General features: G+C 43.5%; 1 protein-coding gene across 1 annotated transcript in view; it reads left to right on the forward strand.

Moving 5' to 3' along the window:
* Nucleotides 1-27,777, forward strand: part of LOC124789683 (ATP-dependent translocase ABCB1-like) — a 213,597-nt gene that overhangs the window by 120,808 nt on the left and 65,012 nt on the right. Inside the window, exons 13-15 of the mRNA XM_047257118.1 lie at nucleotides 2,009-2,204; nucleotides 13,408-13,664; nucleotides 22,023-22,127. Coding sequence (XP_047113074.1) covers nucleotides 2,009-2,204; nucleotides 13,408-13,664; nucleotides 22,023-22,127 — 558 coding nt within the window. The remainder of the gene's footprint in view (nucleotides 1-2,008; nucleotides 2,205-13,407; nucleotides 13,665-22,022; nucleotides 22,128-27,777) is intronic.

Below are 27,777 nucleotides of genomic sequence, written 5' to 3' on the forward strand. Positions count from 1 at the left end.
CCGCCTATGATACAGTAGATCACCGGACACTACTGCATAAAACCTACGAGACCCTGAAAGACTACCACCTAATCAAGATAATCGAATTCCTGCTCCAAAATAGACAGTTCTTCGTAATGCTTGAGGGGAAAAAAGAATCGATGGCGGAATCAGAAAAATGGGCTCGCCCAAGGGAGCGTGTTGGCGCCAATCCTATTCAACATGTATACAAATGACCAACCAACTCCAGACAAAACCAAAACTTTTGTATATGCAGACGACCTGGCAATAACAGTTCAAGGCAATAGGTTTGAAGCCATCGAGGAGAGACTAGAAACCGCCCTTTCTACAATGTCAACCTACTACAAAAAGAATTCTCTAAAACCCAATCCCTCCAAAACTCGAGTGAGCGCATTCCATTTGAACTCGAGGCAGGCAAAATACACGCTCAATGTTACCTGGGATGGGACATTACTAGAACACACAGATACTCCCACCTACCTTGGCGTCGTGCTGGACAGAACATTGACATACAAATATTATTGCGAAAAAACACGCAAGAAAGTAGAAGCATGAAACTCCCTAATAAGAAAGCTGTCCAATAGCAAATGGGGTGCCAAACCTACCGTGGTCAGAACTTCAGCCCAAGCTTTGTGCTTCTCAACTGCCGAATATGCCTGCCCGGTATGGTGCAGATCTGCCCTCGCAAAAAAGGTAGATATTAGCCTGAATGAAACATGCAGGATAGTGACAGGCTGCATGAATCCTACCCCCATAGAAAATCTTCACAGGGCCGCAGGTTTCACAAACCCTGACTCACATAGGAAAGCCCATAAACATACCGAGAAGCTAAAACAAACCTTTGATGCCCGTCACTCAATATTTGGCCTAGAGTGTGGCCCCAGCAGAATCAAATCCAGCCGCCGTTTCCTAAGTTACGCCTTAGATGAGCCCCCCATCTACTATCCACTACGAGAGGACCCATCAAGCGGCGTTTCTGGTGATTGGAAAACCTGGAGAATGCTTAACCGCATCAGAACTGGGGTGGCTCCTGTGAAATCTAATCTCATCAGATGGGGTTTGTTGGACGAAAATGACGACAAATGCGACTGCGGCACTCGACAGGACATGGAACATATTCTACAATGCCCTGGCTGCCCCCACAGATGCACCCTCGACGATCTATGGCTGGCTAAAGAAGAAGCATTGGACATTGCCCAATACTGGGCAAACAAATTGTAGCTTCCGGACACGAAAAAGTAAAGGAAGTCAGGCCTTTTGATTAAGAAGTTCTGTGCTTCTAAGAATTAAGTTTGGATCGAATTGTCAACGTGATTAATTTTAGCGTAACGTTAAAAAAAGTCGGTTCATTCATTACCATCACGGGCATGTTTAAATTAATAATGTTAAGTAAGTATCCGACTACGTCGGTGGAGCAATGATTTTGCTTAGTGGTAGAAGGAAGTGCCGCGAACAACATACTAGAAACCGTGACTGGTGAGCAATGCAGGTGCATATGGAGCTTACTTTTGTACATTTGTCTTGAATGACTCGAAAACAGTGGCCTCCAGCTTAAACGTATTCTGATACAGAATTTAACTGCATTACATTTTCTACAAAAAGGTCCTGTTCATTTCTGTCTGTAGGACTAATAGTTTGTACGTAGTGAGCGAGAGAATATGGAAAATCTCGCGCTTGGTTATTGAAAGCCAGCTATAAAATTGCGGATTGTATAAAACGACATCCGTTGGGGCAGCTGACTCATCCTTTATAATGATTTTTGTTCAAATTATTTTAGTTGTTCAAACTGACGGCGACAAATGTTCCACGCTTGTCATTACCAATAAAAACAGTAACAAAAATTTTAGTTTTGTATATGTTAAACTAGGCCTTGTTACTTGATGGCCTTTTTTTATGATCACTACAATGTCAAAAGTAATCGAATAGCTTTGTAAGTTGATATGAAACATGCAATAGAATTGAGAAAGGTACGTTAGTAAGGTTAGTAACTTAGACATTACTGACGCAGGCTAGTATGGGTCGAACAACGATCATCGTAGCGCATCGGCTGTCGACGATACGCAACGCGGACAGGATCCTGGTGGTGTCTGGGGGCGCCGTGGTCGAGGAGGGCAGCCACGACCAGCTGATGGCTCTCAAGAGTCAATACCACGCACTCGTCACCACACAGCTCTCAGCCGCCGACGTGGACGACAAGGTGAAAGGTGAGCACGCCTACACGACTGGTTCCGTACGCTAAAACTACTGCCCGAGTTGCTGATCAAACTGTGGCGACATTTTCCTAATATTCTTGTTCTGGCCCGAACTCCATTGCCGGTTTCATGTCGACAATTTCCTCGTAACAACACCTACGATATTCCTGCCAAACTCACTCAGCAGATACCTGTCTGCTACGTCACACCACATATCCTTACAACACACTTTCCTTCCCCACGTCTTCATACGTTCTGCCAATGGAAGCTGGTTTCTATCTAGGACTCATAGAACAAAAGATTAATATCGCGATCACACATCCAGTTATTAAGTTGGCGCCTGAGATGGTGTCGTTTCTGTTTTGCACGTTGCTTTTCCGGTTGCTGTGGGTTTATTTATCGGATGTCATATTCTATTTGTGGTTCACTGTCGCTGTTTGAGTTTACATATCGTCATTTTGTCGTTTGGAGATAGTGAGTGGAGCTGTGGGCGCTAGGAAATGGAGTGCCACGTGGAGAAATTGGAAGATTTCCAACATAGGATTCTGTGTCATTCATTAGAGGCCGGCCGGAGTGGCCGTGCGGTTCTAGGCGCTACAATCTGGAGCCGAGCAACCGCTACGGTCGCAGGTTCGAATCCTGCCTCGGGCATGAATGTGTGTGATGTCCTTAGGTTAGTTAGATTTAATTAGTTCTAACTTCTAGGCGATTGATGACCTCAGAAGTTAAGTCGCATAGTGCTCAGTCATTTGAACCATTCATTAGAGGGGTAACAGTAGCAGAGACTGTATGGGGATGTCATTGGACACAGCACGGCAAGAAAACGGTTTTCTCGTTTTAAGGAGGATCTTTTTCATATTAGTGACTCTCCACCTCCAGGAAGACCTTCGGGGTTTGATGAAGATCGTTTAAAAGTGTTAATCCACAATGCTCCAAGTCAGAACTCGAGAACGCCAAATGTGATGAATTGCGATCAGACCACCATCGTGCAACGTTTGCATGCGAGGAGGAAGGTTCAAACATCGTGTGTGTGGGTACCGCTCGCTCTAACCAAAAAATACAAAAATCAGAGGGTGGCTATACGTGCATCTCTCCTTGCTATTAGTATGCGTCCAGCATATGAAAACAGATGTGCTGTTGTGTACCGCATTTTTACCAGCATCTGTGAGCAGTATGTATGTGGACGTGGCCTTTTGGACAAGGTCCTGTGTGTTTTTAAGTATTTTACCGATGCTAAACGTTTATACTGTGCTAACTGTATCTACTTGACATCTTGTGCATGAGATTCAGCGTAAAATGAACATGTTTTACTATTGAAAAATGTTTAAGACCTAAAGATGACAGCTAAGAGTGTTGAAACCGGCTGTCTTGAATAAAAAAATGTTTTGTGCGATGTTGGCTTTTGAATCGTTTTAAACATGTTGTGAGCATCCTCTTGGTTTCTTCATAAGTGTCAGAAATCACAGGATTACCACCTTGGCACCCCTTTTAAGCAGCCACGCAGTGGACATCGCCGGCTGCTGTGGCCGAGCGGTTCTAGGCGATAAGTCCGGAACGGCGCTGCTGCTACGGTCGCAGGTTCGAATCCTGCCTCGGGCATGGATGTGTGATGTCCTTAGGTTTAAGTAGTTCTAAGTCTAGGGGATTGATGACCTCAGATGTTAAGTCCTATAGTGCTTAGAGCCATTTGAACCATTTTTGACATCTTGGGATATTGATCAATAGGTTGCTGGAGCTGTTCCCGACTGTGCCGAAGTTTCGAAATCTCCAGAAAACGTCTCAAGTTTTATAGTGGTCAGTCTAATACTAGATGGTGGTCTTAGCAGATTGTTTATCATTGATGGTAGAGTGAGTCATGTAATTCATCACTTTCTCTTCTATTGCCCGTGACATGCGTCACGTTCTTATCAGAGTTTTCTCTGCAGACATAGTGAGGTGACTGCCTGCGCGGGCCTAAGTAGTATGCAGTTTGATAAGCAAAGAACATATGGCAGCACCAACCATTAATAATCTACAGACGTACTGTAAGGTCTTAATAATCCGTTAAAGCGCCAAGCGAGCAGCTATAATGGCAGTCTAAAGTACAATAATTATTGAATCAGCTACTGCTGCAAATTGCAATAAGATACATGTGGCGTGATAATTCAGTTAGACTTACCTATGTATGCAGGCGACCGTCGACGAGGTTGTTGCCTAGCGTGGCAAATCTCTAAAGTGAGCCCTCGCGGAAGCCGCGCGAAGTGCGTTCATAAAATCCTGGTGTCACAGGCCCGCAGCAGCAGTCCTGGAATCGTCCCGGGTTTCGACACCAATTTTTATGCCGTTAATGACAGCAGCAAGCAGCGATTTGTAGTGTAACTAAAGTCTAAACTGTTCGTTCGCAAATCACATAACAAAAGAGCTTTCAAGAAGTCATATCTTAGGAAACAGCATTACCAGTGTCAGATAAAAATGTCTTAACGACATCAGTTTTCAACAGAAACATTCTTAATACGTAGCAGTGCCTCCTAGAATAACCCCTTTCAGATTGAAAATACACTTTCTAATACATTTGAATTATAGTACAGACTAAAGTATTATACCGCTGACAGTCATCAAGGAGAGTGAACGAATTGGACCTGGAGGGGGGCAGGGGGAGGGTGGGAAGTCGACCATTCAGAATTGGTTCCACGCGACAAACACCAGCTAGTACACACAGAAATACCCATGAATATCCAATATTCTCCCCCGATTTAATCTACAAGCAGAGGTCAAAAGAGCTTGTGTTCTGCGGCAGTAGTACAAGCTTCTTAATAACATCATATTCCAGCGCTAAGTCATCGACCCAGTGTAGCTGGAATTGGGGTGAAGGAAGAGAGAAAGTACTTAACGCCATGCTTGAGATAACAATCATTAGCACTTATTGACTGTTGCCGGGCGCGGTGGCTAAGCGTTTCTAGGCGCTCCAGTCCGGAACCGCGCTGCTGCTACGATCGCAGGTTCGAATCCTGCCGCGGGCATGGATGTGGGTGATGTCCTTAGGTTTAAGTAGTTCTAAGTCTAGGGGACTGATGACCTCCGATGTTGAGTCCCATAGAGCTCAGAGCCACTTGAACCATTTTTGATTGACTGTTCCGTCGGTTCTTGGTAGAATATTTCCTACACTCTGAATGAAAACACACACATCACTGGTTTAATATTCTACAATATTTGTTATTTATTTGAGAAACTGGTTTTCGGCTGTTATTCCATCATCAGGTACTAAGATATGATTATCGTCTGAAGTGTGATCTTGGTTACTACATCATACGGAAAACAGTTTGATACTTTGCATTACTTACATCTAAGACATCACATTAGAGACAATTTTTTCTTTCTTTCTTCACTTAGCACAAGCACACATTGTCTTAAACCTATGGAGCCAGAAACATAAAAACATAGTTTAGGATTCGTTTAGTTCACTACACTGAGTTTTTCAAAGGGTTGATTTGTTTTAACTTTAAAATGCTGTATTAACCCCAGAATACTACATGAATTTCGAACCTTTCCATACATATACCTCCGTCGATTCAACTACCAGACCTAGGTTTGGCCAGAAAAATGATTAAAAGCGGGAAAGTTAAAGAAAAATGAATCTCAGGGTTTAAATGGTCTTTGAATTGCAACAGATCAGAAAAACTCTCACTGCGTAGTTTACAAACAAAAGGGCGTCTATACGTACTTTACACCCGCCGGAAACGCAATGGAATAAGTGCATCAATACTTGCACGACAATTTGAGTGATCGCGTGCCAGTAGTACTGAATACAAACAATAGAAGAAGAAAAGTACTAGATCAATTTATCTAATGAATCAAAAGTAATTTGACAAAAAGTGTGGAAACACAGGAAGTACGCATATCTAACGAAATAATCAGAATAGCTGATATAAAAACGAATACAGCATCCGAAAAGATACCAAAAAATCAAAGCTGCCCTTGATTAAAGAATATGTGTGCATATCGCAAATGACTTCTTGATTATAAATGTTGCGTTGACATCGACAGATGTAAACACACCCTGGGAGAAAGGTAACTCATACGCATGATGTGACTTCCTTCAGGCTTCATGAACGTTGCTGATTGCAGATGTTGCACACAGTCTTGCGATGTTCCCTACACACAGTTGCATCAACGTTACGTAGACGCTTTTCGTCATTTTTCTCAGATTATAGCTGCAGTCTCCGCAAATGCGGCGTTTTTAGGTTGAGAGGGCTGAGTATCGGATGTGGCTCCTTGACCTGGGTTGGGAATCGCTGGAGAAGAGGTGGAGTTCCTCTTCCGTTTGTTTCCGGAACCGTTCAAAGACGTTTGTAACTTTCTATTCTCTGCTTCACATGCCGATGTCGCCCTGCAATATCTTTTCTTGCAATGAGCCTTTCCTTAGGCAAAGCATGTGCAAGGGAGAACATGAAATTCAACTGAGGTGGATTCCTTTCGCCTCACTGCACTTCATGGGCTCTGTGGAAGTTGTGTATATAAATGATGTAGGCATTTATCATGGCGATATTTATCACACAACAAAAATAACAGAGAGGCCACAGCTTTGTTTTTCTAATGACATTTGCAGCGTGGCACTTATGGTCAATTGTATCAATGCCATACTTCGTCCCATTGTGCTGGAGAATATGGCGCGGTTTATGGTTGTCCAGATGTATGCGGCCATCATAACGAGTGGATGAAAGGATACATACGAGCTTATTCTGTTTTGGTTTATAGGAAACTGCCGTTACATCGTCATCGTAAATGAAGAAGGATGTACCTGTACCCCGGCTTTCAAAATTTATATTGACGAATTCAGCAGGAAGTCCCCTCTTATTCAACCGAAATGGTCCCAGGGCGGTGAGTTTGTGGCCAGATTTCAGCTTCTTAAAATGCGGAACAGACGTGAAGCAATTGTCCAGGGTTACATTTCGAATCGATTCTTTGATAAAATGAACAAGTATTTGCAAAAAAAAATCTGCCGCAGGTATTCTAGCCGTAGTCGCATCCTTCACCAAATATGGCTCTGTTTGTATCATGCAGTTTGTATTAAATGACTCTAAGCACTATGCGACTTAACATCTGAGGTCATCAGTCCCCTAGACTTAGAACTACTTACACCTCACTAACCTAAGCACATCACACACTTCCATACCCGAGGCAGGATTCGAACCTGCGACCGTAGCAGAAGCGCGGTTCTGGACCGAAGCGCCTAGAACCACTCGGCCACAGTTGCCGGCATGTATTTTGTCCCATTGTCACACATCATTAAGGTTTTCATTCCATATTTGGCGAGTTTGTTGGGAATTTACATCTTTAATGCGACCCGACCGCGGAATCCAACTAGTTGCTCGTAAGCAGTGTCGTAGGCAGATTTGTGTTGATGAGAGTTCTCTTGCGACATCTCCCAAACCTTTCTCATTGGAGCCAGCTTATCGTTGGGATCCCGTGAGGTTTTGATGTCAAATCGAGGACAGTTTATGATTAAACTGAATCGAGCTCGGGAAGTTGTAGCCAAAAATTTAGCACTACATCTAGTCCTATTGAAAAGAATACGCGTTGGAAGATAATTCGTCTTCAGGCAACGCTGAATATAAGCAGCCCCAGACTAACTTTCATCTGACTTTTAAAGGTGTTCGACGCCCTATTGAAGTTTCGTGTTTGCTCAGCGATTTCGACATTCACGCAAAGTAACATTTTGTTGAAAATGTCAACTGATAAAAAGCTCAAAACATTTTAGGATGTCGTACGTATGTCCAGTGGAGGCAGTCGGTCCTTGGTGAGTACGGACTACTATGTTCATTGCTAGAGTTAAACCAGTGGTTTCACACAGACTTTTCATTTTCCAGGCCGTTCCTGTGTTAGACGTTAGTTCACCTGTAAATGGCGTGAATACGTATTTGAAGTTGTCCACAGAGGATGACACATTGTGACTGACGACTGGAAAGCTCCTGAGAAACGCTTCTTCCTTGAACCATTCTTGTTACTTGTACTGTGCACGTTTTTCGGGGCAGTAGTTTTGGGGCGAATAGCTGACTGTTTTTCCTTCTTCTGACTTTGCCAACAGTCGCTTCATTCTCATTTTGGGCAGCCGTTGCATGAGTGTTTCTTCATCACAATCTCATGTAGATTCAATAGTGTAATCGGAAACGATGTCTTTTTCGGCGTCGTAGTCCTCGTCAGAATCTTCAGACGATGATATGTCAAGATCTGATTCCATTGCATCCAAAACACTCGGTTTTTGGGTAATTCGCCAGAACATAAAGAGAAATAAAAGTTACGGACTAGGTACCACAACCCACTTACAACCAACATCCAATCAAACAGCTATAGCAAATTGGTTGTTCACCAAATCGACGAGTCCACTTTATTCGTGAATACCACACATTAATCATTTCCACGAATCAGCATTTACGTGCACACTTATACTTTCGTCGATTCTTCAGTGATGAGTCCCGCTTCTATGTAGATCCTGATGACCAACGAAGACGTGTCTCGAAATGCACCAGACAGCCGTGGAATACCAACCTGATTGTCATCCGCCTTACGACCCGACATCCAGAAGTGATGGTCTGCAGTGCCACTTCGTTTCTTAGCAATACCTCTTTGGTTGTCATCCGCGGCACCCTTACAGCTCAGTGGTACGTCGGTATTCTACGTCCCGTTTTTTTTGCCCTTCATGGCAAGCTATCCTATGGTTACACTTAAGGAAGATAATGCTCGCATGTACACGGTGAGAAACGTTCAAATGTGTGTGAAATCTTATGGGACTTAACTGCTATGGTCATCAGTCCGTAAGCTTACACACTACTTAACCTAAATTATCCTATGGACAAAGACACACTACCATGCCCGAGGGAGGACTCGAAACTCCGTCGGGACCAGTACACGGTGAGAGACTCTACTGCTTGTCTTCATGCTTGGTCAGACCTACCTTGGCCAGCAAGGTCGTTGAACCTCTCCCAGACTGAGAAGTGTGGGGCATTATAAGCAGGGCCCTCCGATGAGCTCGGGATTTTGATGACCTAACGCACCAATTGGACAGAATTTGGCACGATATCCCATAAGAGGACATGTAACAATTCTGTCGATCAATTTCTTGCATAGGTCCAGAATTGTACCCACGCGTTAATGACTTGGTCTGTTTGTGAACTCTTCCTCTGGAGTAAATGATTCAATTTTTCTGAAATTGTAGTCATTTGTTCCTCCGTAGATCTGTCTCGTATATACAGATTTCCGGCCCATTTGCATAATTCCTTCGCGGTGCCTCCGGTTTTTAAATTTGTTTTGGATGATGTTTCACAGAACAAGTGAAAGAAAAAATCTGAAAATCGTTAATCACACGATAAAAATATCCTTTTTCCATCTGTCACTCGACTTCAACCATTAGACTAAAACATTCTCTGAGTCTTCGATTTCGTGAGACCGGTACATTGCAAGTATCAATGTCGATAAGAGACAATAATCGTCGAGCTTCTCGATTCATTGGATGTATGAACTATCTTCTTCTTCTTCTTCTTCTTCTTCTTCTTGCGTTACGGCCTCTGTAGGACCACGGGTAGCCCCTTCGTGGACTGCATTTTTCTCTTCTTCTCATAGAACTTCTTCATTCTTTCTCTTCTTCTCTTCCGCTCTTCTTCCGAGATCTTCAGTGTCCGTTTCTCCTGTCGGCTCCACTGGTGACACTCTAATCTTTTCCTGTATTCTTCTTTGTCATTGGTCTCCGGCATATTGTTCGGTGTATATTTGTTCCTCCATTTTTCCTTTCCTTCGGCCTTAATCCCCAATTCCAACCAGTCCTTCCGAAGTTCAACAACCCACTTGGTTCCTGTCTTTCCCCTTGTCTTCCCTGTTGTTTTGTGGACTCTGTTCGTCATTCTGTCCATACTCATCCTAACTACATGTCCAGCAAACCTTTCCCTTTTGAGTCTGATTTCCCCGGATATTGTTCTCATGTTCCGGTACAATTCTTCCCTAGGTCTTCGCATCCACCTCTTTTGGGGCCTAGTATTTTTCTCTCTTCTGTCTCTAGTTGTTCTGCCCCATTTCTTCCTAGTGTCATCGTCTCAGCAGCATATTATAGTGCATTCCTCAACGTTGCCTTGTAGTAGCTTATCTCTGTGGAACTATCTATATATAGATAATTAAATTTGTACGGAACTCTAGAAGGCGAATCCTCCTCTCACCCGTCTAGTGTTTTCGTGGTGGTAATTATAACTACCCGTCAGAAACAGCGTCAAGAGAAATTTGCAGGGCACCTTTTAGACCACAAATCTCGCCGTGCCTTATGTTCATCTACATCTACATTCATACTCCGCAATCCACCATACGGTGCGTGGCGGAGGGTACCTCGTACCACAACTAGCATCTTCTCTCCCTGTTCCACTCCCAAACAGAACGAGGGAAAAATGACTGCCTATATGCCTGTGTACGAGCCCTAATCTCTCTTATCTTACCTTTGTGATCTTTCCGCGATTGTACTGCAGTCAGCCTCAAATGCTGGTTCTCTAAATTTCCTCAGTAGCGATTCACGAAAAGAACGCCTCCTTTCCTCTAGAGACTCCCACCCGAGTTCCTGAAGCATTTCCGTAACACTCGCGTGATGATCAGACCTACCAGTAACAAATATAGCAGCCCGCCTCTGAATTGATTCTATGTCCTCCCTCAATCCGACCTGATAGGGATCCCAAACGCTCGAGCAGTACTCAAGAATAGGCCGTATTAGTGTTTTATAAGCGATCTCCTTTACAGATGAACTACATCTTCCCAAAATTCTACCAACGAACCGAAGACGACTATCCGCCTTCCCCACAACTGTCATTACATGCTTGTCGCACTCCATATCCATCTGCAATGTTACGCCCAAATATTTAATCGACGTGACTGTGTCAAGCGCTACACTACTAATGGAGTATTCAAACATTACGGGATTCTTTTTCCTATTCATCTGCATTAATTTACATTTATCTATATTTAGAGTTTGCTGCCATTCCTTACACCAATCACAAATCCTGTCCAAGTCATCTTGTATCGTCCTACACCCATTCAACGACGACACCTTCCCGTACACCACAGCATCATCAGCAAAAAGCCGCACATTGCTATCCACCCTATTGAAAAGATCATTTATGTAGATAGAAAACAACAGCGGACATACCACACTTCCCTGGGGCACTGTAGACGATTCCATCACCTCCGATGAACACTCACCATCGAGGACAACGTACTGGGTTCTATTACTTAAGAAGTCTTCGAGCCACTCAAATACTTGGGAACCAATTCCATATGCTCGTACCTTAGGAGTCTGCAGTGGGGCACCGAGTCAAACGCTTTCCGGAGACAAGGAATATGGCATCCGTCTGATACCCTTCATCCATGGTTCGCAAGACATCATGTGAAAAAAGGGCGAGTTGCGTTTCGCAGGAGCGATGCTTTCTAAAGCCGTGCTGATGCATGGACAGCAACTTCTCTGTCTCAAGGAAATTCATTATATTCGAACCGAGAATAAGTTCGAGAATCCTGCAACCAAGCGATGTTAAGGATATTGGTCTGTAATTTTGAAGATCAGTCCTTCTACCCTTCTTATATACAGGCGTCACCTGCGCTTTTCTTCAGTCGCTCGGGACTTTACGTTGGGCAAGAGATTCACGATAAATGCAAGCTAAGTGAGGAGCCAATGCAGTAGAATACTCTCTGTAAAACCGAATTGGAATCCCATCAGGACCTGGCGATTTATTTATTTTCTACCCATTCAGCTGCTTCACAACCGCAGGGATGTCTATGACTATGTCCTACATAAGGGAATCTGTACGAGACTCAAACGGCGGTTTGTTTGTACGATCCTCCTGCGTGAAAGATTTCTCAAATGCTAAATTTAAAATTTCAGCTTTCGTTTTGCTGTCTTCCGTTGCCAGGCCAGACTGATCAGTGAGTGACTGGATGGAAGCCTTCGACCCGCTTACCGATTTTACGTAAGACCAGAATTTCCTTGGGTTTGCAGCAAGAACTTTTGCTAAGGTATGACGGTGGTAGTGACTGAATGCTTCGCGCATCGCTCTTTTAACAGCAGCACGAATCTCTACTAACTTTTGCCCGTCTTCATTTGCCCGATCTTTCTTGTACCGCGAGTGCAACTGCCTTTGCTTCCTGAGCATTCTCCTAATTGCGCTGGTAAACCACTGTGGGTCTTCTCCGTCCGTAGCCCACTTTTTCGGCATATATTTGTCCAATGCGTGATTTACAATGTGTTTAAAATTTGCCCATAATTCTTCCAAGTCCATCGTACCGGAAGTAAATGAAGTCGATTCACTTACTAAGTGTGAATCTAACAACTGCTTATCTGCTCTTTCTAGTAAGAATACTCTCCTAGCCTTCTTGGCCGACTTTTTAACTTTCGTAACCATAGTCGTAACGACAACACTAATCCCTGTCTCAACACTGACACCGTCGATGAGGTCTGGTCTGTTCGTGGCTACCAGATCTAAAATATTTCCATTGCGCGTTGGCTGTCGATTTAGCTGCTCAAGACAGTTTTCGGAAAATGTGTTCAAAAGTAATTCACACGACGGCTTGTCTCTACCACCTGTAATGAATCCATAGACATCCCAGTCTATACTAGGTAGGTTGAAGTCGCCTCCGACTAATGTAGCATTATTCTAGAACTCTCACGTCGGAACCTGGTGGCCGGTAATAATACCCTACAATTAAGTTTATTTCCCCTAGCCCTGTTAAACGTGTCCAGATAACTTCACAATCACACTCTACTTCGACCTCAGTAGACACAATATTTTTGTCAACTGCAATGAAGCCACCTCCTCCTACGGTGTCTAATCTGTCTTTCCGATACAAGTTCCAACCCTCACTGAATATTTCAGAACTTCCTATCTCAGGGTTCAGCCAGGTATCAGTCCCGAGAATAATTTGCGCGCCACACGCTTCCTGGAGGGCAGTAAATTCAGGTACTTTATTCCGAACACTCTGAAAATTTACTGCTAATATCTTGACAGCTAAAGTGTCTTTATACTGAGCGCGTCCTGATTTCCCTGCCTGCACGTACACTGGTAAGTGTTCACCAGGACATCACGCACTATTGCCTAGCCAAAAAAAACTCTCATGTGCACGCCACAACTGCGTGAATGCGATATCTGGGAGAAATGTTATGTAGACGAGTGTAACAGTGCTACTGTTATCGATCTCAGGCGCTCTCTTCTGGCCTTAGGCGACCGCCCTGCATTGGAGCGTATGGTGAGCGATCGGGGTGAAGCACCCTCTGAGGAGCACGACAGCGAGGGGAAGGCCTGCGCGGCCGACGAGGACGCGTCCGACGAGGAGGAGCCGGTGACGCACGTCGGCCTGCGGGGCGTGCTGCGGCTCAACGCCCCGGAGTGGCCGCTGGCGCTCACCAACACGGTCTGCACCACCCTCCGGGGCTTCGCCAGTTCCGCCGCCAGCGTCGTCTTCGCAGACGTCATTGGGGTGAGTAACACCGCTCCACTGGCCTATGGTACTTCAGTTTTCCTTTGGAACAGATTGCGTGAACGCAGGTCAACAAAGGCTCAGTATTCTAACGGCAGATAGAAAAACACTCCTCTCGTAGCACAACGGAGGTGAATGCGTCCTCGGCATAGTTAGTGATGTAAAAGACATATACTCGCACCTTTTTACTTGCTAGTATTAGTGCCCATGTTATTTAATATAATGTATCGTGTCAAGTAAGGTAACACGATGGCATTTCTCATGTCATATGTCGTGCAGTATGTCACAACGTGTCGTTAAAGTGTAGGATCCATGCGTCGTCACTCTGGGATAGTGCATATTATAGATGTACTCCCACCTTCGTATACTTCCTCTTGTAGAGGAAAGTCGAAAAACTACTTCCCTTCTTTTATATCCCTGACTCTAACTAGAACATGTTCGCTTGTTTTTGTGCAAAGGATTTTCCATTGCGATTCCTAACTTTTACTCTACTATAATTTTGACATTAGGCCACGGATAGCTTGGCAACCGATGTACATTTTTGTTGACTCGGACGACGTCTGATCCGGTATACGGTTTTTAATTGTCTTTCGAACGATGTTGCCTATATCGTGGCAACGGATAAAACTTTCACAAAACAACAGGGCGACCATTAATTACATGTATTTCCTACAAGATTTGAACCTATTTGTCCGAAACATGCTAGTGGCGCGCCTAAGAAAACCTCACAAGAAACGTGTTTTTGCACGTAAAATCCAAACAAAGCAAGATCTTTTTTGAAACTGTTAAAATTTCTCTTAGACCAAGGTCCGGTACACCGGTGGATCAAATTTGAGCCATCAGTCTCGCTTCACTCCAGTTATTTAGGGGTTTCTATTTTTGCACTCAAAATCCGAACGGTGTAATACAAATGGTGCTGAGCATTAATTTCACCAGTCTTCTGCAAAAGGAATTAACAGATTCATACAATTTTCCTGAGCGCCAGAACCGGTTCGTCGTTCAAACATTGCTTAACATACTGCAAGTAGCTACAGCAAAACAGATTTGGAATGGCTATAAAAATGGCTGCTGGTGCGGGCTAAACCGTTAACTTTTTACCCGATGTTCCCAGCTCGAACAGGAACCGAGCACCAAGACACCCCCCCCCCCCCCCCCCAAAAAATCGCGTTTCAAGGCGCGGCCTTTACAGACATATTTGTTACTGCGCTTTCGCGCTGTAATGATTAAAAGAGTAAAGTTAAACGGTTAGGAGTAGACGAAATAGCTTTGCAAATTCCCCTAGAGTCTTTACGAATAATTAGGAAAAGTGCAAAAAGGAAAGAGAAAATACGATTTATCATCAAGTTTTCCCGCCTGTAAGTTGTGTTGCTAATAGGTGGAAATCTATGTATGAAATACCAGCATGGTCCCAAGATAACTAACAGCTGTGGGTTTGGCCTATAATCACAGTCGTGTTCGCACTTTCATTGTGTCTTCTGAAGCAGCTATTGATGTTAACCATATGTCTGAGCAGATGTTTCACTGTATTCAGGACTATCTAGCAGAGAACTCAGCACGTTCCTTGTTTCTTGATTTGTACCCATCTCGTCAATTATTTGTTGGTTGTATACCTCTGTCTTCAACGATAATTTTTACCCTGTGCAGCTCTCTCTAATACTATGGAAGTTATTCGCTGACCTCTTCAATTGTGGTTTGAGTCTCACCCATCTACTTGTCAATGTTTCCACATATATATTTACTCGTATTTTTTACCCGATCAGTCCACCTAATTCTTATCATCCTTACACAGCTGTTTGATTCTGTTCTTTCCTCGTTTTCTCACAGTCGTTGCTACCTATTAATTGTCCTGCGTGACGCCTAACTTAATTTCTCAAGCACAAGTGGATGAGTTACACATCTGAACTGAAACCGTCGTAGAAGAGAAACGATACGTTTCTGGATGGGGGTTCCTAATCAGTATATTATGTACCCATTGTCCTCTGTAACTTCTAGAAGTTTGTGATGGGAATTTCCGTTTAGTATATTAGGAATGCTAAAATTCAGCACATGGCAGTTTGTATGTATATCCACTTATTCGTTCCTCTGACCAAGAAAAGCCGTTATCGAAAATTAGGATGATAAATTGATGCAGAGATTCCCAAAAATGAAACAACGAATTTAAGTAAACATGCGCTTCATGCGATACCATAGAGCATTTATTATCTTGATTGCTAATTTAAATAAGTGCGATGGTTACCTGCATCAAAACATGAACTGTTTAAGGGATCCAGACCAAAATTGAAACCTGTACTGAAGTTGCTCCGAAGAGCACGATCCACTCCCAACACCGTCACCATAAACAAAACGCTCTAGTTCCCCTTGCTAGTCCCACGTTTTCGGCGCATCTCTACAGTCGGTGGTGACAGACCAGTCGCAAAAACCGCCAACGAGGCGCCAGGTTTTTGTCCAGTCGGAAGTACGATAAAAAGGCGCAGGTCATCGTTTTGGAGCCACGCCAGTTTACCATACAAAATTTTGAACAGTCTTCGATGGAAAATTTCCACTTCTTCACATGTTTGCTTGCTGGACCAATCGCAAACGTTAGTAAAAAATGACGGAATGTCCGTTGCTCTAGGCTACGTCAGGCCACAAGCTATGTTTGAACAAGATTCGAGGGAAAGTCCCCAAAAAGAGATGTAAGAATAACCACCTTGATCACTACTGTTGCGTGTGCACATCCGATTACCCACACATCCATACAATGCAGAGCTGTTCATGCTACTGATTACGGAAAAGGCTAATAGGGTTGCTTATGAGAAACACAAAAATAATAATCAGTAAAATTGGGTCCTTATGCAATCCTTCTCCCAGCACTGAAATTAGGTGTTACAAATGACAATTACAAGAAAGGAGGCTAAAACGGTCACCTTTCAACGCTTTTGGTGACAAAGCACTGGAAATAAAATCAACCGTGCAATTACTATGAGAAACTGTCGGCAGCGATCTGAGATGGGAGGAAAAGGTTGTAGGAAAATCAGATGTCAGGCTGAGATTCACTGGAAGAATCTTAGAGAAAAGCAATTCATCCACGAAAGAAGTGATTTACAAAACATTTGTAAGACTGATTCGTGAGTAGTGCTCGTCTCTCTGAGTCCCTCAACAATATCTGTGGGGCCTGCAGAAATCTCAGGAATTACAGTTTCCCAACAGACGGTTATCGCAGGCTCGGAGCATTTAATGTGTTTGCTAGACGCTCGGTTACATTTGTATCGCTGGTTGCATTGAAACGACTAGTGTGTTTACTGTTGATTCGTCTACGTACACATTTGACTACGTGCAAATGAAAAAGTGTGCTCTTCACAGACGAATCTCTCTTCAGTTCGTGGAATGATTCATTTATATTCGTCTGCAGAGGCAGCTGTTAGAGGAGCATTGTAGAAAGAGGCATCATGTTGCACGAACGTGCGTTACTACACATCTCATTGGTAGTCGAAGCGCGTCCTAGTGGACTTTCAGCTCTTTCTGTGCTTATGCTGACTTCCTCAAAACTTCCGTGATGTTTAAAGAACCCAAAACATTTAAGCTATAAATATAAAAATTAACCTTCCAATAAAATAATGTAAGATTAACTGCTTTTAATTATTTCTTGTTTACATAAACCTGAGTTTTTGTTGTTTACAAAACGATTGCATCACGTGCCGTGTCGATAACATTAAAACATCTTTAACATTTTTTACCGAATTTATGCAATGTTTAGCACACAAAGACTAAGCAGTTATTTGACTTAAAATGTATTACCTTACAGTATAGAAATCCGTCATTTCTGAATCATTAGAACAGTTTCTCTTCTGAAGGAATACGCTCCTGGAAATGGAAAGAAGAACACATTGACACCGGTGTGTCAGACCCACCATACTTGCTCCGGACACTGCGAGAGGGCTGCACAAGCAATGATCACACGCACGGCACAGCGGACACACCAGGAACCGCGGTGTTGGCCGTCGAATGGCGCTAGCTGCGCAGCATTTGTGCACCGCCGCCGTCAGTGTCAGCCAGTTTGCCGTGGCATACGGAGCTCCATCGCAGTCTTTAACACTGGTAGCATGCCGCGACAGCGTGGACGTGAACCGTATGTGCAGTTGACGGACTTTGAGCGAGGGCGTATAGTGGGCATGCGGGAGGCCGGGTGGACGTACCGCCGAATTGCTCAACACGTGGGGCGTGAGGTCTCCACAGTACATCGATGTTGTCGCCAGTGGTCGGCGAAAGGTGCACGTGCCCGTCGACCTGGGACCGGACCGCAGCGACGCACGGATGCACGCCAAGACCGTAGGATCCTACGCAGTGCCGTAGGGGACCGCACCGCCACTTCCCAGCAAATTAGGGACACTGTTGCTCCTGGGGTATCGGCGAGGACCATTCGCAACCGTCTCCATGAAGCTGGGCTACGGTCCCGCACACCGTTAGGCCGTCTTCCGCTCACGCCCCAACATCGTGCAGCCCGCCTCCAGTGGTGTCGCGACAGGCGTGAATGGAGGGACGAATGGAGACGTGTCGTCTTCAGCGATGAGAGTCGCTTCTGCCTTGGTGCCAATGATGGTCGTATGCGTGTTTGGCGCCGTGCAGATGAGCGCCACAATCAGGACTGCATACGACCGAGGCACACAGGGCCAACACCCGGCATCATGGTGTGGGGAGCGATCTCCTACACTGGCCGTACACCACTGGTGATCGTCGAGGGGACACTGAATAGTGCAAGGCACATCCAAACCGTCACCGAACCCATCGTTCTACCATTCCTAGACCGGCAAGGGAACTTGCTGTTCCAACAGGACAATGCACGTCCGCATGTATCCCGTGCCACCCAACGTGCTCTAGAAGGTGTAAGTCAACTACCCTGGCCAGCAAGATCTCCGGATCTGTCCCCCATTGAGCATGTTTGGGACTGGATGAAGCGTCGTCTCACGCGGTCTGCACGTCCAGCACGAACGCTGGTCCAACTGAGGCGCCAGGTGGAAATGGCATGGCAAGCCGTTCCACAGGACTACATCCAGCATCTCTACGATCGTCTCCATGGGAGAATAGCAGCCTGCATTGCTGCGAAAGGTGGATATACACTGTACTAGTGCCGACATTGTGCATGCTCTGTTGCCTGTGTCTATGTGCCTGTGGTTCTGTCAGTGTGATCATGTGATGTATCTGACCCCAGGAATGTGTCAATAAAGTTTCCCCTTCCTGGGACAATGAATTCACGGTGTTCTTATTTCAATTTCCAGGAGTGTATTCACTTAATGTTAATCACCAAAATGAGACAAAACTTTCAAATGCATGATTTAAAGAAAATATTCACGGTAATTTAGTAACAGGAAGGATGTATGACAGAAGCATTTACATAGTAATGTTATTTATAAAATGAATCTTTCGCTAAATACTATTACTCGCCAGGTCGTAACCAATGGTAATTTCACACCACGTGTTATGATACACTAAGAGTCAATATATGCTCAAAAATTTAAGAAAATACTGACATTATGCTTTGAACTGGTGTTGTCTGCACGAAGTGACAGCTTCATCTTGAGGCTGAAGTCACCATGTGCCCGTGTTTGCCGGCCGCGGTGGTCTCGCGGTTAAGGCGCTCAGTCTGGAACCGCGCGACTGCTACGGTCGCAGGTTCGAGTCCTACCTCGGGCATGGATGTGTGTGATGTCCTTAGGTTAGTTAGGTTTAAGTAGTTCTAAGTTCTAGGGGACTGATGACCATAGAAGTTAAGTCCCATAGTGCTCAGAGCCATTTGAACCATTTTTTTTGCCCGTGTTTTTTAAAGAATCTCCACCTTATTTTTATACCCATAAAATAATTATGTTTGCTGAAGGCGGAACCTATGCAAAAACAAACTTAAATGACCGCTAATGGAGGAAAGACTGTAACTGAGGTAACAAGGAATATGTTGATGAAATCATAATAGCTTGTGAGGGTGAAGAAAATTCAAAATAACGGGTTTGTTATTGTACCGTCCACAACAAGCACTTTGACCGAGACGGGTTGATACAAACTACGTTTGTAAATTTGTTGTACTGACAGATAACTCCACTGCTTTTATGCAGTTAGTAAATGCAAGTTAAACGTTTCCTATAAGAACATAGTTCTGAGTTTGTTTACTTGAGAAAGAATATTTATATTTTGAACCAGTTTGATCAAGAACATAGTGTGTTTTGGAACTCTCATTTGGCGAATCACATGAAAATTTAAGATGTAGGAGTAATCTAACTTCATTTATGATTTATGTACCAAAAACAAGATATTCACATCAAAGTCGAAACACCTGAAAATTATGAATAGGGCTTGCATTTTTAGGTTTTCACAAAACGGATTTTAGTCCTTTCCTTTCTTATAACAGCACTTTCTAGGTTTAAGTATAGACTGGCTTGATTGGTCAAAACGCAGCGGCTATGGACATTTTCTCAAAGCGAGAATGCAATTACAATATGGCTCACAAAGTGTTGATTTTAGTGCGAGCTGTATTATTTTTTTATACCGTCAGAACTAAAAAAGTAAGTAGACTCAGGTGTCACCATTACATCAGCGTGCTGCCATATTATAGAGTTATAACGACTAGCGACATTACACCATACAAGTTCTTGATTCCAGTGCAGCATATAAATATATTAATTATGTCTTTTCTTAAAATATGCAAAATCACTTTGCTGATTTTCCGTAGTATTAATTCAGAAAATCTGTTTAAAATCCGTTTTCTTCTGCAAAAGTCCTTTTTGACCCCTAGTTTTTCTATGAAACTCCTATTTAACCCCTTCAGTTCTGTAAGTACGAACTCTGCCCTTTTTCGGTATTTGATGATTAAAACCTTCAAATCCGGACCCTGGTAATGAGAACTACAACTTTACTCGTATGACTGACGGGCATATTCTTTTGTAAAACAGAAGAAAAGCGGATTAAAATTTCCTTCCTCATTCGGAAGTCCGCCTTCATAGTTGAGTGATCGGTCGGTCCCGGTCGAGAATGTCAGTGTTCAGTTTTTACCGAATTGTTCGGTATTTCAGCTCCGTGTTCGGTACGGAAGTGTGAGTGGTTATGTATTGGTAAAGTTCCATTCTTGTCACTAATTTATTCATTGATTTGTAAACTCAAATCAGTGAACATTTGGTACGCTGTTTCCAGCCGGGGTGTGCTTTTTCGTGACTTCGATTGATAGTTATAAGTGTTCCTAAGCCGAATACGAAGAGAGAAAGAAAGGGACGACAACAAGCTTCTACCTTCACAAACTCGTTTTCCCGGAAAATTTTTTCAGACGGAGAAGAAACACCAAACGTACAAAAAGTATTAAAAAGGTAATGGCGGTCCCACGCAGTATTGTTCATGTGGTAAGAGTCTTCACTCGCATGAATCATTTATGGTCTGACGCTAGAAACAAACTGAGTGTCGATAAAGTAAAAGCAGAGTTATGCATTCATTGTAATTTGAAGTTAGAAAGATGCAATTAAGTTAAACAAAAAGTTAAGGGTAACAAAATTTTGTTGAAAGCTGTAACTAGCAACAATAAATATAACTTTAATGTGTTTTTACCCTCAGCCCTCAGTATACGAAATCTCTTCGGGATGCAATGTTCGGTAATTTTGTCAATTTAATCTGGCCCTTCTAATGCTACAAAGGTGGAGCTTTCCTAGTTCGAAAATCGTCTGATTCACCACCTAAACTTATACTTACACAATGATTTATTGTTTTTGAAGTGAATTGAAATACATGGCAGAGAGCGTGAGGAAAATGGTGATACAAAAGATAAAAACAAAAAATGAGATATAACCTGCTGATTTTTGCTGGCTTTTAGACCCTGAACATATTTCGGAATTTAAAAAAATTGTTATTATTTTGTGGCAACGTTATTTTAAAGGACACTGTTTCCAGAAATTTTTCCAGAATGGTTTGCATAGCGTCACCATTCAGAACAAAATTATTTGATAAATATTTTAAGTCTTTAATACCTAAAAACTTAGTTGCATTATTCTTTTTAACGATCTTATCATAATTTGTGATGCAAATATGGGTATCAGATCTCTAATTCGTTGTCTGTAACTTTTCCTTCTTCTTTGATACGGGTGGTGTGTACGAACATACACAACACTAAACAATGTTGAAGTACCCAATATGGTCTTCACCACGAAGACCTTTTGGAGGAGTTTGACTCCTGTCAACAAAACCTAAAAATTCATAGTTAGGGAGTGTTCCAAATAGGTATGGCTTATTTCCTGTCAAATAATGTATAAATACACTGTGAATATTAGTCTTTCAATAATAATAATAATAATAAGTTTCTGTAGTTAGTTCTGTTTTATTACGTAACAATATCTATGCCGTTTCTTGCAGGTCTTCTCTCTTTCGGATACAGCGGAGATGCGCAGGCAGGCTATTTGGTTCACTATCACCTTCCTCGTAATCGCAGTCACTAGCGCCGCCATCGGATTTCTGCAGGTTTGTTTCATTCTAATTCCACATATGAAAGTAAAAACTGCGGAATCAAAGAAACAGCATGAAGCAGTTTTGAAACAAAGAAAGCATATATTCTAAATGAGGCATAATCCAAAAAAAGACAAGAAAACTGAAGACGTTTAATATGTAGGAAATTACTGCGTGTTTCCAGTGTAATATTTTATTGTAGCCGATCACATTGCATCATCTTCAGTAACGAGTCCGTGAGGATTACAGCAACGTTTCAGGGGTCTTACTCGTGCTTTTGTTCTATTTACGTTTCTTTACACTCTGATTTAAATTTCTTGAGTTCCTGTTCTGAGCTTATGAATGAAGAGTATCCCTGTCTTTTTAAAGGGGGGAAATAGAAGAGTCGCGAACAAGAAACACGAGTGTACTGCATCGTAAGTAGCTTGAAAATGCCTTCCAGGGCCAAAACAGGCATGTTCGTGCCGTAAAAACGTACACGTTAACAAACTCACCTCTACTGTTGACTATTACACAGCTCAAAATCTTTCCCCTAGTTGTCCTTTGTGCTTTGTGTCACAATTCACTTTGACGAGACTGCTTATCGTTACACAGAAAGCGAAGAGATACACATACGCCAATATGAAGTAAAATATTCACAGTTTCGAGGTTCCAAAATGAATTTACAATTTGCAGCGGAGTGCGAGCTGATGCGGATTCAAGGCCCGGTCAGACAAACGGTTTAAATCTACCAGGACGTTTCAGTTTGTTGGTTTCCTCTTTCTAAGGGCAAGTAAAATTATGTTAATCATTAGCAGCGGATAGTGACATGGGAGACGTACCATTAAACGTGTATGCACGAATGACTTGTCTGCAAGTCTGATTACGAACAGTCACTGTTTTCTGTATGATGTAAGGGGGTAGTCACCACAAAATTATTTTCAAGGTAAACTACTCCATTAAGTCCCCATCTAACTGGACTAAAATTTCTCCAATGGCCCATGCGTTGGGAACAAGGTGGATGCATGATGGGGAAACGGTACGTTTTTCTGGCGATGAGAGCCATGTAATTCGCCAACATAGTTCAAGATGCAGAGGTCCCACAGAGACTGTTCTTTGGCCCCCGACATCACCTGATTCGATCCTCTGGATTTTTACGTGCGGGGTCATTTCAAAACAAAAATATGCAGTGCTCTATTTGGTATGTTGAAGTACTAGAGCGGACTGTACATTCTTGTTAATATTTACGAGATGTTTCTACGGTGTTTGAAAGAAGTCGTGACTAACTGTAGATACGAGGCCAGTATTGCATTCAAATGCGAAGAACACACTTGGAAAAACACCTTTAACGGGTACGAGTGCGCAGTAAACAGTAAGATGTACAGTGTTGCGCAGTACTGTGTTTCTTGTTAACGTAGGCGTTAGGTGAAATTTGAGTCCAATTACGAGGACTCGCTGGAAAGTAATGCCTCTGAATTTTTATTCTGTTCTCAATATCGCTTGTGGTGTTACGAGTCATGCATATTATTAGGAATACTTCTCCGTCTGACGCGCTAAGGCCCGAATCGTAGCGTGCAACATAGCGGTGTGTCACGTAGCTATGTCGGTACGTCAGAAACAGCACAAAGAACAGAAAGCACGAATTCGAGAAGTACGTCTACACGAGTACCCTCGCCTTGGGCGTTACAGTGCTAGAAGACACAAGAGCGCTGCCACATATTCAATAATCTGACGCCATGAATTCACTGTCAGTGATCGTCTTCCATACAGTACGGACTTAATCCCATTCGATTTTCATTAGTCTCCAAACCTTAAAGAACACCTTCAAGGGCATCGTTTTACCCTGCCTGTTCATCTCCTTTAATTTGCTGATGACACCGCCTTCCTAGCCCTTTATCCAAACCTTCAACGGTCCTAACTTACCCTCCAAACCCACGTCGACCAGTTCATCACTTGGTGCAACCAGTGGTTCCTTTTTATCAACCCCTCCAAGACCCAGGCAATCACCATAGGCCGCACCACCCGCTCCTTCCATGATTTTTACCTAACCATTTACAGTCGTCCTATCCACCTCACCCCTACATTAAAATGCCTTTGCCTCATCCTTGACTGCCACCTCACCTGGACTCCCCATCTCCTTACGGTCCAGCACAAAGCCCTCAACAGACTCTGCCTCCTGAAACTCCTGTTTGGCCAGACATGGGGACTCCATCCTTCCACCATCATTCACACTTACAAATCCTTGATCCAAGCCATCCTTTGTTATTCCAGCGTCACTTGGATTTCCACCTCTCCCAGATTCTATAACGCCCTCCATATCCTAGATTGCTATGCACTCTGCCTTGCCTTCCGTATCCACCTTCCATCTCCCATGGACATCCTCTATGACCTCATCCCCTTCCCCCACCTTCTTCTTCTCCTTGAACACATCTGCACCCTGTATATCATCTGCTGACTCGATCCCACCCACCTCCTGGTGTCCCCCTTCCTCTCCATCCCCAGCCCTTTGTCACACCTTTAATGTTGTGTCCCGCCCTCTCTCCATCTCCACACCCTCCACCTTCTTTTCCAATACAACTTCCAGCACCTACCCCTCTCAAATGATGAGCTTTGCCCTGACATCAACCCCTCCCACCAACTCTAATCCCACCTTCCTCCCCCCTACTCCTCAGGGCTCCCTCCCCCTCCCTTTATTTTCCCCTTAGTGGTTTTCCCTTCCTACACCCCCCCCCCCTCCTGTGCCCCCTTCTGTATCTCTGCACTCCCTCCTGCCTTGCCTTCCGTCTTCATCTCCACTTTGCCCATCTCCTGCCTTTTGGTGCGCCTCCTGCCCCCCTTTTTCTCTTCCTCCCGTCCCCCCAGCCCCCCACTGTACCATCCTCCCATCTTTTCCCCTCCTCTCTGGCCTCCAGTCCCTCGTCAGGTCCATATCAGTGGTTTCGGTTCTTCATGAGTGGTTTTTTAAGTGTCTCGTTCTCTGTGATTTTCATACTGTGGCCAACTTTTAACTTGTGTTTGACTACAGTGTCTTTTAAGTGCGCAGCGAATTGCCAGCTATGTTATTTTACCCTTATGTCGACTTCTTAACTGTCCCCCAGCGCATGTCCCCGTATTAGTGTATATTTTAACTCCCATCATCACCATTTACTATGTCTTGTTATGCCCCCTTTTGTTCCCCTCTTTATGTAAGAGTTCCGTTTTTAATGTATTTTTATAGAACCATTTGCCTGAAGAGCGGTGGACTGTGCAACTGCCAGCTCATATGGGGCAGGGGCATGAAATTACAATAAAGAAAAAGAAAGTACCATTTTAATGGTGATGAAGCTGTGCAAAACAGAGGTGAAGTTGTGGCTCCATCAACGAAGTCAGACATTCTACAGTGATGCTATGAGCAAACTGATCTCGCTTTGAGAGAAATGTGTTCATCGCTTGGGCAAGGGTGAACATGCAGTAGTATGTAGGATGTGGATGGGGCTGCTAGACCTGGGGTATGGGGCATTTTTAATATTTTGAAAGACTGGAGATTTGTAAGCAGTCGTAGAAAATTCTCTGTTCTGAGCCTGTTAAATACCCACGTAATACCGACTTCTAAATTATTTTCTTGAAAGGAAAACACCTGACTACACTACATATTTCCATTCCCTGAGTATTAGTGTGGGGAAGTGGAGCATGGACACCTTTGTGCCAGGGTGACTATGTTGAGAAATAAATATATAGACATGAGGAATAAAGATGTACATTGTTAATAAAGTTAGTTTTATTTCAAAAGCTCTAAAATTTTCATTTAAAATTTGGAGCAGGGGACGTAATTGTAAAGTACGTATTTCCAATAAATTTGTACTAACTAGGATAATATGGTGGCTCCTTAGCTATTATCTCGCAAATGGCTGCTTTTCCGACTGGTTTACTGCAACGTTTCTGGTTTTATTACCATATACTTTCATTATGCCCATTTTACACGATGAACGGTCCGCCCCAATAGCTAAACTGTCAGCATATTGAAATGCCAAGCACGGGTACCCGGGTTCGATTCCCAGATGGGGCGGGAGATTTTCTCTCGCCAGGGTCTGGGTGTTTTGTTGTTTTCATAATCATTTCGTCCCCACCTTTGACACCCAAGTCGCCCAATGTGGCGTCGCGCTCAATAAGACTTGCACTTGGCGGCCGGACTTCCCGTCTGGGAACTCCCAGCCACTGACGCCATACGCTCATTTCCATTTTACACGACGAACGAACTTGTAATCTATTGACACCCAGATGCTTGAATGGCAGCCGTCTATCGTGTGAACGGGTTCACTATTATGATCGCGTTAGTAGCGATGCGCGATAATTCTAGGGATAAAGGAATAGGGCTAGTAGTCCCACCGCCCATGCGCGAGCTAGTAGCTGTCTGGCGTGGTCACATCTCAGCTGCACGAATCCTGATTACCGTATGTTGAGTTTTGTTTCTGTTTATGGTCGTTTCATCATGACAAGGAACTTTCTGAGCAAGTGAGTATAGTGCACTGTTCGAAAATACTTTCACGGAAGTTTTTAAATCTTAGTAAATTTCATAAATAATTAATGATATGCTAATGTGAAATCTCGACTTTTGCACTGTTATGCCAGTGCCGGTACGCTGTGTTTACGTTTATTGTTTATAAATACCCTGCCATAAGATCTTGTACGATTTTATAGTTCGGGTGTAATATTCTTGGAGCGCTTCAGTAGACTAACATCTTCCGAGAACAGTTTTGTTCATCGTGTAAAAACTGCGTTAACCAGGTCGTGCCGTGTGCCAATGGCCCTGCCTCAACCAAAGTCCTTTTACTCTCTCAGTGCTCTCCAGCGGCTGTTGACGTCTTTATTTGGCTCGCGAACCACACACAATTTCTGTACGAAAACGGACAAGCGTAAAGTACGAGTAGCTGCGTTAATATTTTTATCGACTGTGGTAGAACAGCGGAGAAAATCGCGAAGAGGTTTCTGGATTCGTCCATGGCCTGAACAGCTAATTGCTGGTAGAGGATCATCACATAATAACCTCAGATACATACTAGCAGAAGTTGTTGGATACCTCAGGTGCATTTTCATCCCTTTTTGGATTTTGAATTAAATACAATTAAGATCTAGTGCTTGATGTCAGTTCATGCATGCATAACATCCATATTCTCGATGTTGCATTGACTACATACTTCATCATATAGATTTCGGGATCGAGATTCGTTTCGTAATTTCATTCGAATGGAAATGGAGATTCTTTTCGAATCTGTCATCATCGTTGGAAAAGATGTCTACCGGGAAGGTTTATACTAGGGTTGGAAATTTAACAGTGGCAAATATTTATTTACAGCCCGTACAAAATAGATAGGTCTTACAAAATTTTACTGACTTTCAAAGCAGTCACCAGCATTGTGTATAACCCGTTGACAGCGATGTGAAAGTCTTAGGATACTATTAGCAGTGGCAATTGTGTTGAGAGTTCGAGCGGCGCGGTCTATTGCGACGAATTTGTAACAGTTCTGAAGCGAATGCCATGAAATGTTTCCTTCAGTTTAGAAATCGGGTTGAACTCACGAGGGCTCAAGTCAGGGGAGTGCAGTAGGTGGTACAGCACTAAGCAGTCTCATCAGTCAAACAAATCAGTAACAGCTTGCACTGTACGTGCTTGAGTATTGTCCTGCAAAATGATGGTCAGGTCTTACAG

The sequence above is a fragment of the Schistocerca piceifrons genome, chromosome 3, assembly GCF_021461385.2.
Source record: "Schistocerca piceifrons isolate TAMUIC-IGC-003096 chromosome 3, iqSchPice1.1, whole genome shotgun sequence".
Lineage (NCBI taxonomy): Eukaryota > Metazoa > Arthropoda > Insecta > Orthoptera > Acrididae > Schistocerca > Schistocerca piceifrons.